Consider the following 13,771-nt stretch of genomic DNA (forward strand, 5'->3'; position numbering starts at 1 on the left):
CTCTGTAAGTGGGCTTAGCTTACTGCATGATAAAACTTCATCTCAGCTGGATTTGTAGGCGTATTAGCTGTTGAACAAGTTCAAACGCTTTCTTTGTTTTTTTTTTATAGCACATTTGCAAGTGTAAATTGAAGCAATGGACTGCCCATTTAAGCAATTACTTCATTAATTTATTATAAACAACTTACAATACTTACTAAACTTGATAAAACAATAATAATTGCATTAGAACTAACTAAAATCAAAAGTAACCTGTAAAGTTACACAGATAAAATAGGGTAGATGAATATTTTTTATTTTGGTGGTGACTATTTCAAGGCTTTTATACATATTATTGAAAAAACCGGTGAAAAAAATACTGTGATAATGACAATACAAAAATAAAATCACACATTTTCGACTCGTCCAAACGCTCCATACTAAATGATACTCTAACGTGACATCTCGATAGTAATATCTTAGCGAAAATAGTTGTTTGTTCGACAGCTACCCTCACCATTGCGTTTATGCTTAACTGACTAATGACTTTACTGTAAATAACAAAATTGTTTTACGATTTTTGAGTTTGTTTTTATAATTTTATAATTTTTTTAAATTATCTTTCCAATCGAATTTAAATGTTCCAGCAGCATTTATTTATTTATTTATTTATTTATTTATTCACCACCCTTACAGCTATTTTTACAGCATTAGCCTATAATAGCGTAACTAACTTAATTACATTAATTAAATAGGTACTTAAAAATCATTTGAGTCCTAAGTATAACTAATAACAAAAAGTGCAATTCTAGTGAATTCACCCAGTGAACAGGAAAATAAATCTATTCGGTCAGCTACTTGGTTAAGTGTGAGCAGTGCTTGTGCAAGCGGCCCCTTGTTGAACAAGTTAGTGCGCCCGCGCGGCACGGCCAGCAGACGCGGGCGACGGCGACGCCACACGTACCTGTTTGGGACAAAAAAGCAAACGCACTCTAAGACCTGGCTATTTGTTAGCCTACCTCTCAGCAGCTTAAAAATATAGGATACCAGGTGCAACTCTCTACGAACTCGCAACTCGTTATATCCTACCATACCCAGTATAAATAATGTAGGGTACATTAGCGGGTAGAAGGGATACACCGCATATTTCTTGAAATATAGGTATCTAACAAATTTATTTTGAATGCGCTCCAGCATAAGGCTATATTTTGCTTCATGCGGTGCCCATATAACTGCATTGCATTCGAGGTTACTCCTGACCAACGCATTATACAAAGCGATGATTGCTTTTATGTTATTGAACCCGTAGGACCTACGAAGTATAAATCCAAGATTTCTGTAAGCTTTCTTACAGACACTAACAATGTGATCCCGAAACTGTAAATCTGCCGTGAATTTAACTCCCAAATCTTTTACTTCTGTGACCCTCTTTAAACTCATGTCACCAATTTTATAGTCGTGATAAATTGGTTGACGAACTCGAGTAAAAGTGATGGTAACGCATTTGGATAAATTAAAGTTCAGCTTGTTGGCTTCGCTCCATGAAAGCACATTATCTATATCATCCTGGAAACGCTCACAATCGTTAACATCCGTGATGGATCGATACATTTTCAGATCGTCTGCGAAGAGCAGGCAAGACGAGTCCCCCAGCACTTCCGGCAGGTCGTTGACCATTATGATAAATTCCAAGGGCCCAAGATTGCTGCCTTGGCTTACTCCTGATCTGACATAATACGAGTCCGACCTGAATCCAGCGCACTCCACATATTGCTGCCTGTCGCTCAAATAACTGGCTAGAAATTTCAGCAGATGTGGAGTACAGCCGACACCAGCCAGCTTCTTTAGGAGAACGTCGTTATCAACCGTGTCGAACGCCTTCCGAAAATCAAAGTAAGCCACGTCCACCTGCCCCCCACCATCTACTACCAGCGTAAGTTGCCTCATGTAGCAAAGCAAGTTACTGGTAGTACTGCGACCCGGCCGGAAACCATGCTGTGCGTCCGTCAGCTGCGCCTTTACCTGATCATATATGGCTGTTTGCAATGCGCTATCAAATGCTTTAGCTGGTGTTGAAAGCACTGCTACTGGTCTGAACCCATCCACGCTATGAGCAGCACCACCTTTTGGTACTGGAACCACTCGAGTTGTCTTCCATATATCTGGAAATGCCTCTTCCGCCAAGCACAGGTTGTAAATGTGTAGCAATGGTTCAGCCAATACCATGCGACAATCGCGAAAGACAAAAGCTGGAATACCATCAGGGCCAGCAGAACGCTTTGGCTTCAGCTTTGTGAGGGCCAGGAGCACATCGCTCAGTTGAAGCTGGTCGATATGCACCCGCGCAGCTCCATTTCTAGCACCCGCTTCCATTATTGCTGCGTCCACGTCAAGCTTCGGCCTAGCAGCACTGTACACCGATTGGAAAAACTCAGCGAATTCCGCAGCACACTGATGTCCCTCTACTTCTACCCCGTCTTTGTAAATTTTGGACCCACTTGAATTTTTATTTAATGATTTTAAATATTTCCAAAAAGACTTTGGATCTTCTATTAGGTGGTTTTGGACGCGGTCCTGATGGTCTTTATGAGCTTTCCTTATCATTGTTTTTAGACGCGCCCTACACTTAGCAAAAGAGTCGTAATCCTCCCGCGATTTAGTTAGCTTATAACGCCTGTGATACTTAGATTTTAATTTTATTTCTCGTATAATTTCACTATCGTACCATTCAGGGTAATTTAACCTTGAAAAATAATGGTGTCTTTTTTTTAATGGGACGCATTCACTAAAAACCATATTCAAAATATTATAAAAGTACGACACACTCGCTTCCACGCTATCCAAATCCCAGAGAGGTGACCAGTCTATGCATGTTAACTTACCGTACAGCAGGGGATAATCAGCCTTGGCGAAATTCCACTGAGGGTTTTCTGCACTCACATTGGCATCATTCCTATCGCGGTCCCAGTGCAGTCGCTGGTCCGCCGCCGCCGTCGCGCAAGCCGACAAAGTCACTGATATCTCAAGCGGGGGATGTAGCCGGTCAATGCGAACAAACGGCTCGGGAGCAGCACGCACGCCCACCAACTCTTCTCCCGCTGGAGTTAACACTAAATCTAACCGACGATTCATGCTATTATCTATTTTGTTTATCTGGGTGAATTCACAATATGTTAGAAAATACTCAAAGTAATTATTAGTATTCACAGAAGCAGAGTACAAGTTAAAGTCACCTATGACTAATAATCGCCTATTATATTTATCATAAAGTTTTTCTATTATATTAAATAATATTAAATAATCGGTGTCATTACTACCCGGCGGAATGTAAATAACACAACACAACAATAAAAACTTATCACCTATAAACACCTTGGCACAAACCAGTTCGAAAACCTGATTGTCTATTTTGACGTCATCCGGTATCGGTACACTACGCAAGTCGATATGCGGTGTGGCCACTAAAAACGCTCCGCCCTGCTTACGCCCGTCCGTTCGATCACAGCGGATGATTTTATAACCCGGAGGAATTAGTTCAGCATCTCTGATAGAATGGTTACAGCTTGTTTCAGTAATTGCTATTAAATCTGCACTTGAAGATGCTACCGCTGCACTAAACTCCTCTAACTTTGTCCTGAGTCCGCAGACATTTTGGTAATAGACTTCTATCAATTTATGGGGAGATTTTTTTCGCATCCTGCGTTTTGCGAAACCAAATCCATTCGCAGAATTCGACGTTGACAGGCCATACGTCCGATTGACACAATTTATCATAGTGGCTTTCAGGCACTCCTATTCTAAATGAAGCATAATCTCTTTCAGTCTTATGATTTATTTTCTCGACTTTTAGTGGGCATTCTTTACCACATATTTTTTTAACATATGCTTCTAAATTTTCTGTCGCTGTTTCCTTTTTTAATCGCCACACATGTAAATACTTTTTCCGTTCTGTTCCTTCTATATCTGTTGAGATCACACTCCCTCCTCTTTTAATTTCGCTATTAGAAAAACGATTTTTTCTTCTTACTTCCGTCCAGCTATTTTCCTCTTTCTTGTTTTCGGCGACTTCTACATCCTTCAACGTGCAGTCCAAACGTATAACTTCATTTTCTTGTTGGAGGGGCTTCGCCATCGCCGGTACGGTTGCTTGTATCATGGCCCCACACGATGGTGCGACTACCTCCTGCACTTTTGTTTTTGTCACCGAAGCAAAAGATAATGGTTCTGATTTTTTATTCGATATTCCAATCTTCCCTTTGTTGCTATTCATACTACTAAAGCACGATTCCAGGTATTCATTTCTACTTTTTAGAACTTTTATTTCATCTTCCAACACTGTTACTTTCTTAGCTTCTTGAAACGCAATCGCAAAACTCCTACGTAACTCCTGCAATTCTGACTGATTTTTAACTAACTCATCCAATAGCTGCTTGTAAGCTGCTTCCTGATTGTCGAATCGAGTCATTATTTCTGCACGAAATTCACGCAATTCATCTGATATCTTGTTGTCGGTTTCCATGAGAGAAATATCGGCTTGAAGACGGTTTCCCCGCGCGGTGTTGACATTACAGCCGGGAGTGAAGGTCTGGTTCATGATGGTGTTTCGAACTGGAGTATTAGTATTGTCTTTCCTCGGGTATAGACTCACACATTCCGGACACATCCACTGTTTCTTGTATTCCTCCGTTAGCGATTCAAATGTTGCAACTGACATCGCTAAGCATTTAAGATGAAATAATTTTCGGCATTTTTCCTTCGAGCACTCCATATACGATATGTCGTATAACACGGCGTCACAACCGCTGCATTTCGTCCCCATTTCATTGGATTCAACGTAACAGGTGCACTTGACAAATATTTTTAAGAATAAATATTGCACTGAGACAACATAAACACGTCCGTCTGTTTAGCATTATTACAATCTATCTTAAATATATTTATTTTATTTAAACCATTCATATTTTTTACAATTTTGTGACCTTGTCATCTACCATACTGTTCTTTTATCGAACAACAATCGTAGCTTCCAAGCTTCTAGCGCTTCTCCTCGTAGCATCCAGAGTACACGCGTGACGTAACTCTCTTCCGGTCACCCGACCTCGCGTCGTGACGTGAAGTGAAGTATTTAGCTAGATAAAATAGGTTTGGTATTAAAAATGCCTATCTAAGTATGTCCCTGCATTCTGCATACTTTTTTGACAAACACATAAAAACCAAACATTAAAACTTTAACAAACAACAATTCAAAAATTACCTGCTCAATAGGCGACCTGGTGCCTGGATCGAGCCAAGGCGCTGATTTTCAGCTGGTTTTATATTTTTACTAACATTTAGGTAGGTTTTTGATTCAATAATGATGAACTACAATGTTCCCTATTTTCCACTGGGCAAACCACTTCCCGACTATACCTACCTTGGATGAGTCTGTTTTTTACCTCAATCTAACCAGAAAGCAATGAGGTTTAAGTAGGGTGTTACACGCAAGCTCAAAAATGCCTATTCACTCTCATTTTTCTGATTGAGCTATGTGTCTATTAGAGTAATGTCCCATTACTCCGTCGTCCTCAGTCACGTTGACATCCGTCGACGGACAAACAACGTAGAAATTGTATGCAGATTCGACGAACCTACGTCAGTGTCTAGACCTATAGAAAACAACGGAGCATAACGTGCTGCGACGTCGCAACGGAGCTCGACTGAGCAATGGGGCGGCATGGCTTAGTGGCATCCATGCACATAAGCATATGGTATGGTAGAACCACACGTCGCCACCGCCGATCATACTTAATTACTTCCCTAAACATATTTCAAACCTTTTTTGGTCGAATGTGGTCGTAATTTTTTCTTACATAAAAAGAAATCAATACACAAATGAGAGCCATCTATCATCCTATAAGCACATAAATAGAACACCAAAGTGCCGTTTTATGATGCGTCATCTCACTAGAGTTCTTCCACAAGCCAAGCGTAAATTTAGAACGCGTCCAATCAATAGTTCTTCATACAATTTGATAGGAGTAGATGTCAGCACTAGCGCGTTGTGCGCATCCATTATTGATCCATTTTCCCTTTTACTTTGTAAAATGAAAAACAAAAACCAGTAATAGAAATTAATTAATTAAAATTCCATATTTAAACGTAAACGAATTATTTTAGTTTTCTTTTTTGAAATTTTCATAATTTCATTACATAAAATGTTGCAGTTTTGATTAGTAGCAAAGCCAACGACCCCAGTCGAAAGCGCGTCATTCCGAGAAATGGAACATCAGACTACGCCATCTTGCGACTTTGGCGTCAACTTCGGTCGAATTTGGTGCAGTAATTTTGTGTTTTCAAGAGTCGAGTTTATTGAAATACTAAATAGTGTCTGCATTTATATGTAAGTTTCAGTTATAAACAATAAAACAGTGGCGGAAAATTTAATTCATAATTCCGAAAAATACCTATACGAAGTGTCATGTCTCATAGAAAAGCATTATTTCAAGCAACAAAATATACGATCAATAGACGCCGCTTAAAAGTGAAATCTTTTGCAGATATTATATTCAAAGTAAATAATGTAAGTAAACATTTGTTTCAGTGCAAGAAAAGAAGCTTTTTACCCTATAATATAATGATCTGAATAGCATCGCCATGTCAGACTACAAGCAAGTGAAAGTTGACAACTGGGGGATATATTTCCTCCAGCGACTGAAGCATTTCTTCAACCGGACCGACTACTGCGACCTGACGTTGCAATTCCAAGACAATGCACAGCTCAAGGTGCACCGACTGGTACTCAGTGCATGCACGGAGTACTTTGAACTCCTGGAGCGAACATGTGAAATGTATGAAGATTGCCTGGTTATGCCCGACGACCTGCAAGCCGACGTTGTCGTGCCCATAGTGAATTTCATGTACACAGGCCAGTTAGAGTTCAAAATGGACATGCTTGAAAGATTATACCAAACATCACTTGTAATGAACATGCCTGTATTATCTAAACTGTTGGATGCACACAGGTTGAGAGCTAAAACTGCTCACAGTTACAGTAATAACAGCCTAAGACGTAATAACAGAGTTGACTCAGTCAAGCAAACAAGGCATACACCCTCACCTTCAAATCGCATGACTCCTAATACAAATAAAAGATCTTACAGCAATGCCTTCCAAACTCCGAGTAGTTCTAAACAAAAAGTAGTCAAAACTTTACCGCCAGTAGTGAACCAGCCAACTGTAAGTAAAAGTCCTCCAAGACCACCTTCTCCGATGGAAGTTATACAAAACAACAAGAAAATGTTGACGGAACCACGTCCAACAAGATATGAGTTGCCGGAAGAATTGGACACTGATAATATTTTTGAGAACTCGTTCAGCAACATTTCATATACATCGACACCATTGATGGTTCACCCAGAAACCACAAAGCATTATCCTTCCAAAAAAGATTCCCAATTACACAGGAAACTAATGAAATCCTCGACCATGGAAATTGTTGAATGTAAAAAAGTTAATTCTGTTAGTAATAATGTATTTGAAGATATTGCTGAAAATACTATGCATGAACCTGATTTGTTCCAGTCAAGTATGTTAAATGAATCTCATAAGGATCCTAATCAACTATTTGATCAAATTCTTGATCCCAGTGAAAGTTCTAAAGTAGTTATTGAAACTAAAGGTGGTAAACAAGCAAGTAATATTGATCATGCTAAAATTATTAGTGAGGTGTTGAAAAAATATCCACATTTGGTAAAATCTAATAAGAATATCAAATTGAAGATTCTTAATACTCCATCTCCTTCAAAAGTTAAAAGGGAAAAGTTGTCTAATTTCATAGAAGAGAAAGAAGTAAAACCGGAACCACTGGACAGAGACTATACTTATGAGACTGATGTCTTAGATTCGAAAGAAGCAGCAAAACTTATCGCTATGGGGGCTGAGAATATTAAAGGTCCGTGGATTTGCCTCATATGTGGTACTCCAGGTAGAGCACTACATTTCACATCTTATTATAAATTCCGTAGACATCTAGTGGAGGTGCACAATGAGAAATGCATACCTACAATCTGTGAATACTGTGGTTTTAAGTCCTTCAAGAGAAACTATATGGTGCATCATGTTTACACTAAACATGGTGTAAAACCACCACAACAATATAATTTCCCTAAATGTAATCAATGTAATTTTATTGCTATCACTGAAGGATCTCTTGTGAAACATAAATTATCACAACATGCTTCAGAAAGCAAGAACTTCCGTTGTAATGTCTGTATGCAAGGTTTCCCTACTTATAGCCAACTGCTTGCACATGTCCAGAAGACTGGCCACAGAATTACTGATAAAAAGGCGAATTTCCAGTGCATTTACTGCTTGAAAGTATTCTTACGTGAAAGTAATTTATATGCACATTTGAAAACATATCATAAACGTGCAGCAAAAAGGGATGGTATTGTTGATGACTCAGATGAAGAAAAAGATAAGCTAAATGTCAAACGGGAAGCTGTATCTTATGATGATGATAGTGAAGATGGGGATGTTCATTATCAAATACATCAAAGAGCTGATGGGGTACATGTTGTCTCTAAGAACTCACCACCTTCTGCATCCACACCCAATAAACAAAAGATTTTAAATGCAGGATTTGGTAAAACTACACCAAAACAACCTCAGAAAATTAAACCTGGACAAGCAGCACCAACATTGCACAATGAATTCATGCAAGATGAAGTAATTCCATCGCAAACTGTGGCTTTGAATAATGAAAACATAATTGTGATAGACAATGTTGAATATGTCATGAGAGATAATGAGTTGATTCCAAAGAAAAACCGAAAAGAATTCGTTAATATGTCTGAATTAGTAGATCAAGAGGCGAAGCAGCCTATAGATTCAATGAGACCATCAACTTCAATGCAATTTGACAATATTCAGGGTACAGATAATGTACAACAAGCAAAGATGATAATCAAGAAATCAAATATGAACCAACCTATTCAAATTGTAGTATCAAGTGAAGAAGAATATAAGGCATTAATGGCTTCAAATCACTCTATAATATTTGATGATGGTGATAGCAATAAAACACTGACAATGATGACTGCTCCTGAGACATTGGATACAACAGGTATAGATTTGGAAAATACTCAATCAAACAATATGATGATTATTCAAGATGATTATCCATTAAACGTTACAGAAGCAGTTGGTACCGATAATAACATTGTTGTTGTGTACAGTCACCCAGTTGGTCAAATTAATGATGATACTGATAAACAATATCAGATAATAACTTCTCAAGATATTGGGGCTCAATTTATACAATCATCAGCAATGATCACACAAAATTATGAAACTGTGACAACATCTACACCAGTAATGAGTGCAAATGTAATAGAAGCACAATTACATGAGTCATGGCAAAATAATGAACAACATATAGAGACCCAACAAATACACATTACATCTGATGTCAATCTCCAAGACATAACACAAATTCAAGTGAAGACAAATGACACAGATGCAAATGAAGTAGTATTACCTGCAGTGGAGTTAACTTCTATACCAAAAGAGACACCTGCAGAATTTACGACAAATAAAAACAGTTTGCCTCGAACAACAACAACAATTATGAGTGTCGAAGAGGTGACTCAAAATGATTCAGAACAAATTACTGACAATGTAGAAACTGATGAAGGTGTCTCTATAACACCTATGGATGCAGAGGTACCTTGTGCTGATATACAAAGAAATGAAACTGAGATCAATGAAGCTGTCATTACTACTAATGATATGGATGTCACACCTGTATCAGAAAATAATTTGGTTCATGAACAATCTGACCAACAAATACATACATCAAACATGGAACAACACGAAGAACTCATTCAGGATCACAAAATCATGGAAAACCAAGAGATAACTGACAAAATTGAAGATAATAATGGACCACCCATTGAACAAGCACAAGCAGAAACTGAAGATATTTCTGAAGAAGCACAAACAGAAACTGAAGATATTTCTGAAGAAGCACAAACAGAAACTGAAGATATTTCTGAAGAAGCAAAAACAGAGCTTGAACATGTTTCCAAGGAAATAAATGATGTGACACAAACATGTGTTGTTAATGTGCCCAATATTGAACCTGCTATAAAAGTAACTAAAGAGCAAATTCAAAACTTGACCTCAGAATGGTCTGAAGATGAATATGAAGTAAATGAAGATTCAGCTGTTTTGAAAGACAGTGCGAAATCTGTACCTGATGAAGAACCTCGAGAAATAGAAGAATCTATCGAAAATATCCAACAAGAATTAGACAAACAAATCGTCTCTGCGGTTTCTATCGAAGAAAGTATGGATTCTACATTAAACAAAAGTATCGACAGTACATCGTCAGAATTAAATAAATCCTTACCAAAAATAGTACCACAAGAAACACAGCCAGTACCTGAGAAATTATCTTCTCTTTTGAATGATTGGGAGGACAATGAATCACAGGGCGAGAATGAAACTCAAGAAGTTGATCAAGAAATTGCTAAAAGAGCAAATGATACTAATGAGAGTGAACCAGAAAATGCTGACATTGTTACTACACAAGAAGAAAACGGAGATGACATTGAAGATGAAACTGATATTATCAGTATACCACGTAACATTCCTGCTGAACAATTGCAAAAATTAGAAAAGGCAGATATTGCAAAAGTTGATCCAAAAAAGGATGAAAAGCTAAAGAGTTTGGTCAGCGATTGGGATGATGATGATGATGAAGAAAAGGAGTAATCTTAAGACATAGATTAATTTGTAGGATCATTGCTTTTTACACAACATAATTGTGTAATTCAATTTAAGCATCAAGATATGCTTTTGACCATTAATATTTAAGATTTATTTGAAATTGTTTTAAGACAACTATTTTTACTTTTTTCAATAAATTAAAAGTGTCTACATATTTATGTATGGGTATATAGTGGTTCAGAATTATATACAAATATATATGTATTCAATTGAATTAAATACCACTGTGTGGTAAAAAAAACTGGATTGCTATTGTTTACTGGCTAAATTAATTGTTATTATGTGTTGCACGAGTGATTTGATTCATACGAAATGTAGAAATCAATAATAAAAACTAACTCAGATGGTAGGAGACAGCATAAAGTTTATTTATTTATAAAGAATTCTCCTAATTATAAAAACATGTGAAGGTTTTTAAATACTGAACATGAATGTAGTTTTTTTTTTATATTTATCTGGTAAATGTAAGCGAAACTGCCTCTTTTCTAAATGGAATATGTATTTATTTCAAATGATTAAAATGTAATGTTATTAGGTAAGCATAATAAAGTTTTCAATGTAAATAAAGATATAAATATGTCACTGGTTTTTAATGAAACAACATATTTCATACAAAAATAACACATTTACTGCATTCAAACATTAACTTTGCAGAAACATTTGCATACAAATTGAATAATGTAACCTGTTGTTTGACAGTTGCTGCTTAATAACATGTTCGGTGAAAACTATACTATGTAACGGTAGGTAACTATGCAATAGCTATTTATAGTGTAAATACTATGAAAAGGTATCTTTGCACTATAAGATCCCTTGTTCTATAATCTGCTTGGTTCACTTGGCCAGGAAGGCGAGAAATAGGAAATTAATTACTATATGTTATAGATAAAGGAATGTGTGAAGTTATATTTGGATAGAATTTATTGATCCTAGAGTCACAAGAATAATTTAAAATATGTCACAGCAAACAAAGTAATGTAACATTTAACAAGTTACTTCTGTAGATGTCAAATGTTATGTTGTTAATAGAATTAATGTATCACAATAAATTTTACATAATCAACATAATCTTTCATTCATTAATACAGACATAAATGCAAACACAATTACATAAACAAATTGGCAACAATTTAGTATTTGGGAACATTTAGAATTCTAATCAACACTTTTAAATGACCAGAAAGTATAGGTAGGTACAAGAGGAATAAACTTACATGGTATAATTATGACAAGAAAATAGGTTTTTTCCAATTCTACTCATTGGGTCAAGCAAGATCACTTTGTATCATATTTTTGATTCATTTATGTCATTACATATTGAAGCCAGATATGTGATTGACAGAAATTAGTGATTGCATTTGACTTTTTGGAAAATACTAAGCATAAAACAAGTATTTTTTTCGGTGTCCGGTGCAAGCCTAATAATAACAGGTTTGCTCCAGATTTAGAAGGAAAAAAACTGGACATAAACATGTTTGCATCTATTCCTAATTGAAAAACACATAAGTAAGCTAGCCAATATTTACTATCTGTAGAGCAGAGTAAGGTCAACAGTTTTACTTCCAGCTCAACCCGCTATAAGTGTTGTGATTCTTTCAAACCAACGCAAACAATTGCATCTTAGTGGAATGAAATTGTAGAAAAAGTAACTTACATTGAAATACAAGTAGATTTTTGTAATAAGTATTAGTTTAGTGAAAGTAATGAAAACATTTACATTCATTTAGAAATTTAAAACAAAATCTAATTGTCATTGGGTATAGATTTATAAGCAATGTTAAAGAGTGATTGAAAGAAATGGAAGCACATAAGCTTGTATTGGTGGTAAATCATTAGTCCTTAAGTGTGGATCAATACATCCCTACAGTCTTGATATTCTTTAACATTGTATGTTATTGTCTTGTGGCTGGGCTCTAAACACCTATGTGGCTTTCACCATTGCAAATCTACTAAGGTGCAAATGTTTACGCCATAAATTATCACTATATGCCTCTATTGGAATATTTATTTACAAAATAAATTACAATATTTACACAACACCGTATGTTGCCTAGTCATTAGATATTGATACTAGTACATACTTGACCATGTATGCAAGAAAAACAAAGCCAACTAGCACAAAAAGATTAGTCAGAATATAGTACAGGCTGGACTGCTGTTCTGTCGTCGTCAAATCACTTTCACTATTCAGGTTTGTGTTGTCCGAATGTAACATTGCCTCCTGTCGCTGCTTCAGCTGCAGCTCTATCTCTTCCACATATTCTGGAAATAACTCACAAAACATTTTATTTTTCAAATTTATCTCCAACGATTCTGCTGCTAAACATCGCTTCTGATAGTCGGATGTCTCAATCGACCCCAAAGTTGGGGTTTTTTCGAGCATAAAGCTTAGTAAGCCAGTGAGAATTGTCGATATAGACCACGCTGGGTTCCACGTGTCGGGGTGAAAATCTGTAATGCTAAGGCACAGTCTCGTATTCGTTTTGAACCGCCCGTTTGGCGTAATCATGTAAATTGACGGCGGCTTGAAAGGAAACTCGCGAGGAAATATGATTTTTCCGTGATAGTATCCGCCTTCATAAGGACTCTTTTCCGGGCCTTTGACAACGTAATGCCACTCTAGTATGTTTGAAGGCACTGGCTCTGCAGTAACATATGGAACAGGGTCGTTTTTCAGCCTGAAATAATCCTGCTTGAGCCTTCTTGTAGCCCCTGTTACTTTCGTTTTCGCCATTGTTCACGAAATACAAATGGTGTAAACATTAACAATGGAAGTTGTTGCGCGACTTCCCACAAGAAGCAATCGAAATTTCAAGTATTATAACATCACAGGAAGTTTTCGTCCACTGTAATTATTTTCAGCAGTCTACGCCATAAAATGAATAAATACGTCAAATAGTACCTACCTATACCTACTTGTCATTAAAACGTCAGTTTATTTTGTTACTGAAAGAAATGGAACGTTGAAGGTGTTGCGTTTTACTATGGTACCTATCTTAGCTTTCAATTGTATGCGTTTTGT

At 36.8% G+C, this 13,771-nt stretch overlaps 3 protein-coding genes across 4 annotated transcripts; 1 reads left to right on the forward strand and 2 right to left on the reverse strand.

Annotated features, from left to right (window-relative positions):
* Positions 1–803: 803 nt before the first annotated feature.
* Positions 804–4,880, reverse strand: LOC128675946 (uncharacterized). Of its 2 annotated transcripts, none has more exons than XM_053755775.1 (2): positions 2,862–4,880; positions 804–943 (listed from the first exon to the last, which is right to left on the reverse strand). In XM_053755775.1, the coding sequence occupies exon 1, from the start codon at positions 4,796–4,798 to the stop codon at positions 3,653–3,655; it is 1,146 nt and encodes a 381-aa protein (XP_053611750.1). In that variant the 5' UTR covers positions 4,799–4,880; the 3' UTR covers positions 804–943; positions 2,862–3,652. The 2 variants fall into 2 exon arrangements, with proteins under 2 accessions (XP_053611750.1, XP_053611751.1); XM_053755776.1 differs by having other exon boundaries at positions 810–943; positions 2,920–4,880.
* Positions 4,881–6,029: 1,149 nt separating this feature from the next.
* Cp190 (Centrosomal protein 190kD) lies at positions 6,030–11,812 on the forward strand. Its single transcript, XM_053755466.1, has 2 exons — positions 6,030–6,358; positions 6,560–11,812. The coding sequence occupies exon 2, from the start codon at positions 6,613–6,615 to the stop codon at positions 10,732–10,734; it is 4,122 nt and encodes a 1,373-aa protein (XP_053611441.1). The 5' UTR covers positions 6,030–6,358; positions 6,560–6,612; the 3' UTR covers positions 10,735–11,812.
* On the reverse strand, positions 11,355–13,621 carry LOC128675794 (ubiquitin-conjugating enzyme E2 J2-like). The gene has a single exon (XM_053755467.2). It carries the CDS (start codon positions 13,481–13,483, stop codon positions 12,800–12,802), a length of 684 nt encoding a protein of 227 aa, XP_053611442.1. The 5' UTR covers positions 13,484–13,621; the 3' UTR covers positions 11,355–12,799.
* Positions 13,622–13,771: the final 150 nt, after the last annotated feature.

Source organism: Plodia interpunctella, chromosome 15, assembly GCF_027563975.2.
Source record: "Plodia interpunctella isolate USDA-ARS_2022_Savannah chromosome 15, ilPloInte3.2, whole genome shotgun sequence".
NCBI classification, from domain to species: Eukaryota; Metazoa; Arthropoda; class Insecta; order Lepidoptera; family Pyralidae; genus Plodia; species Plodia interpunctella.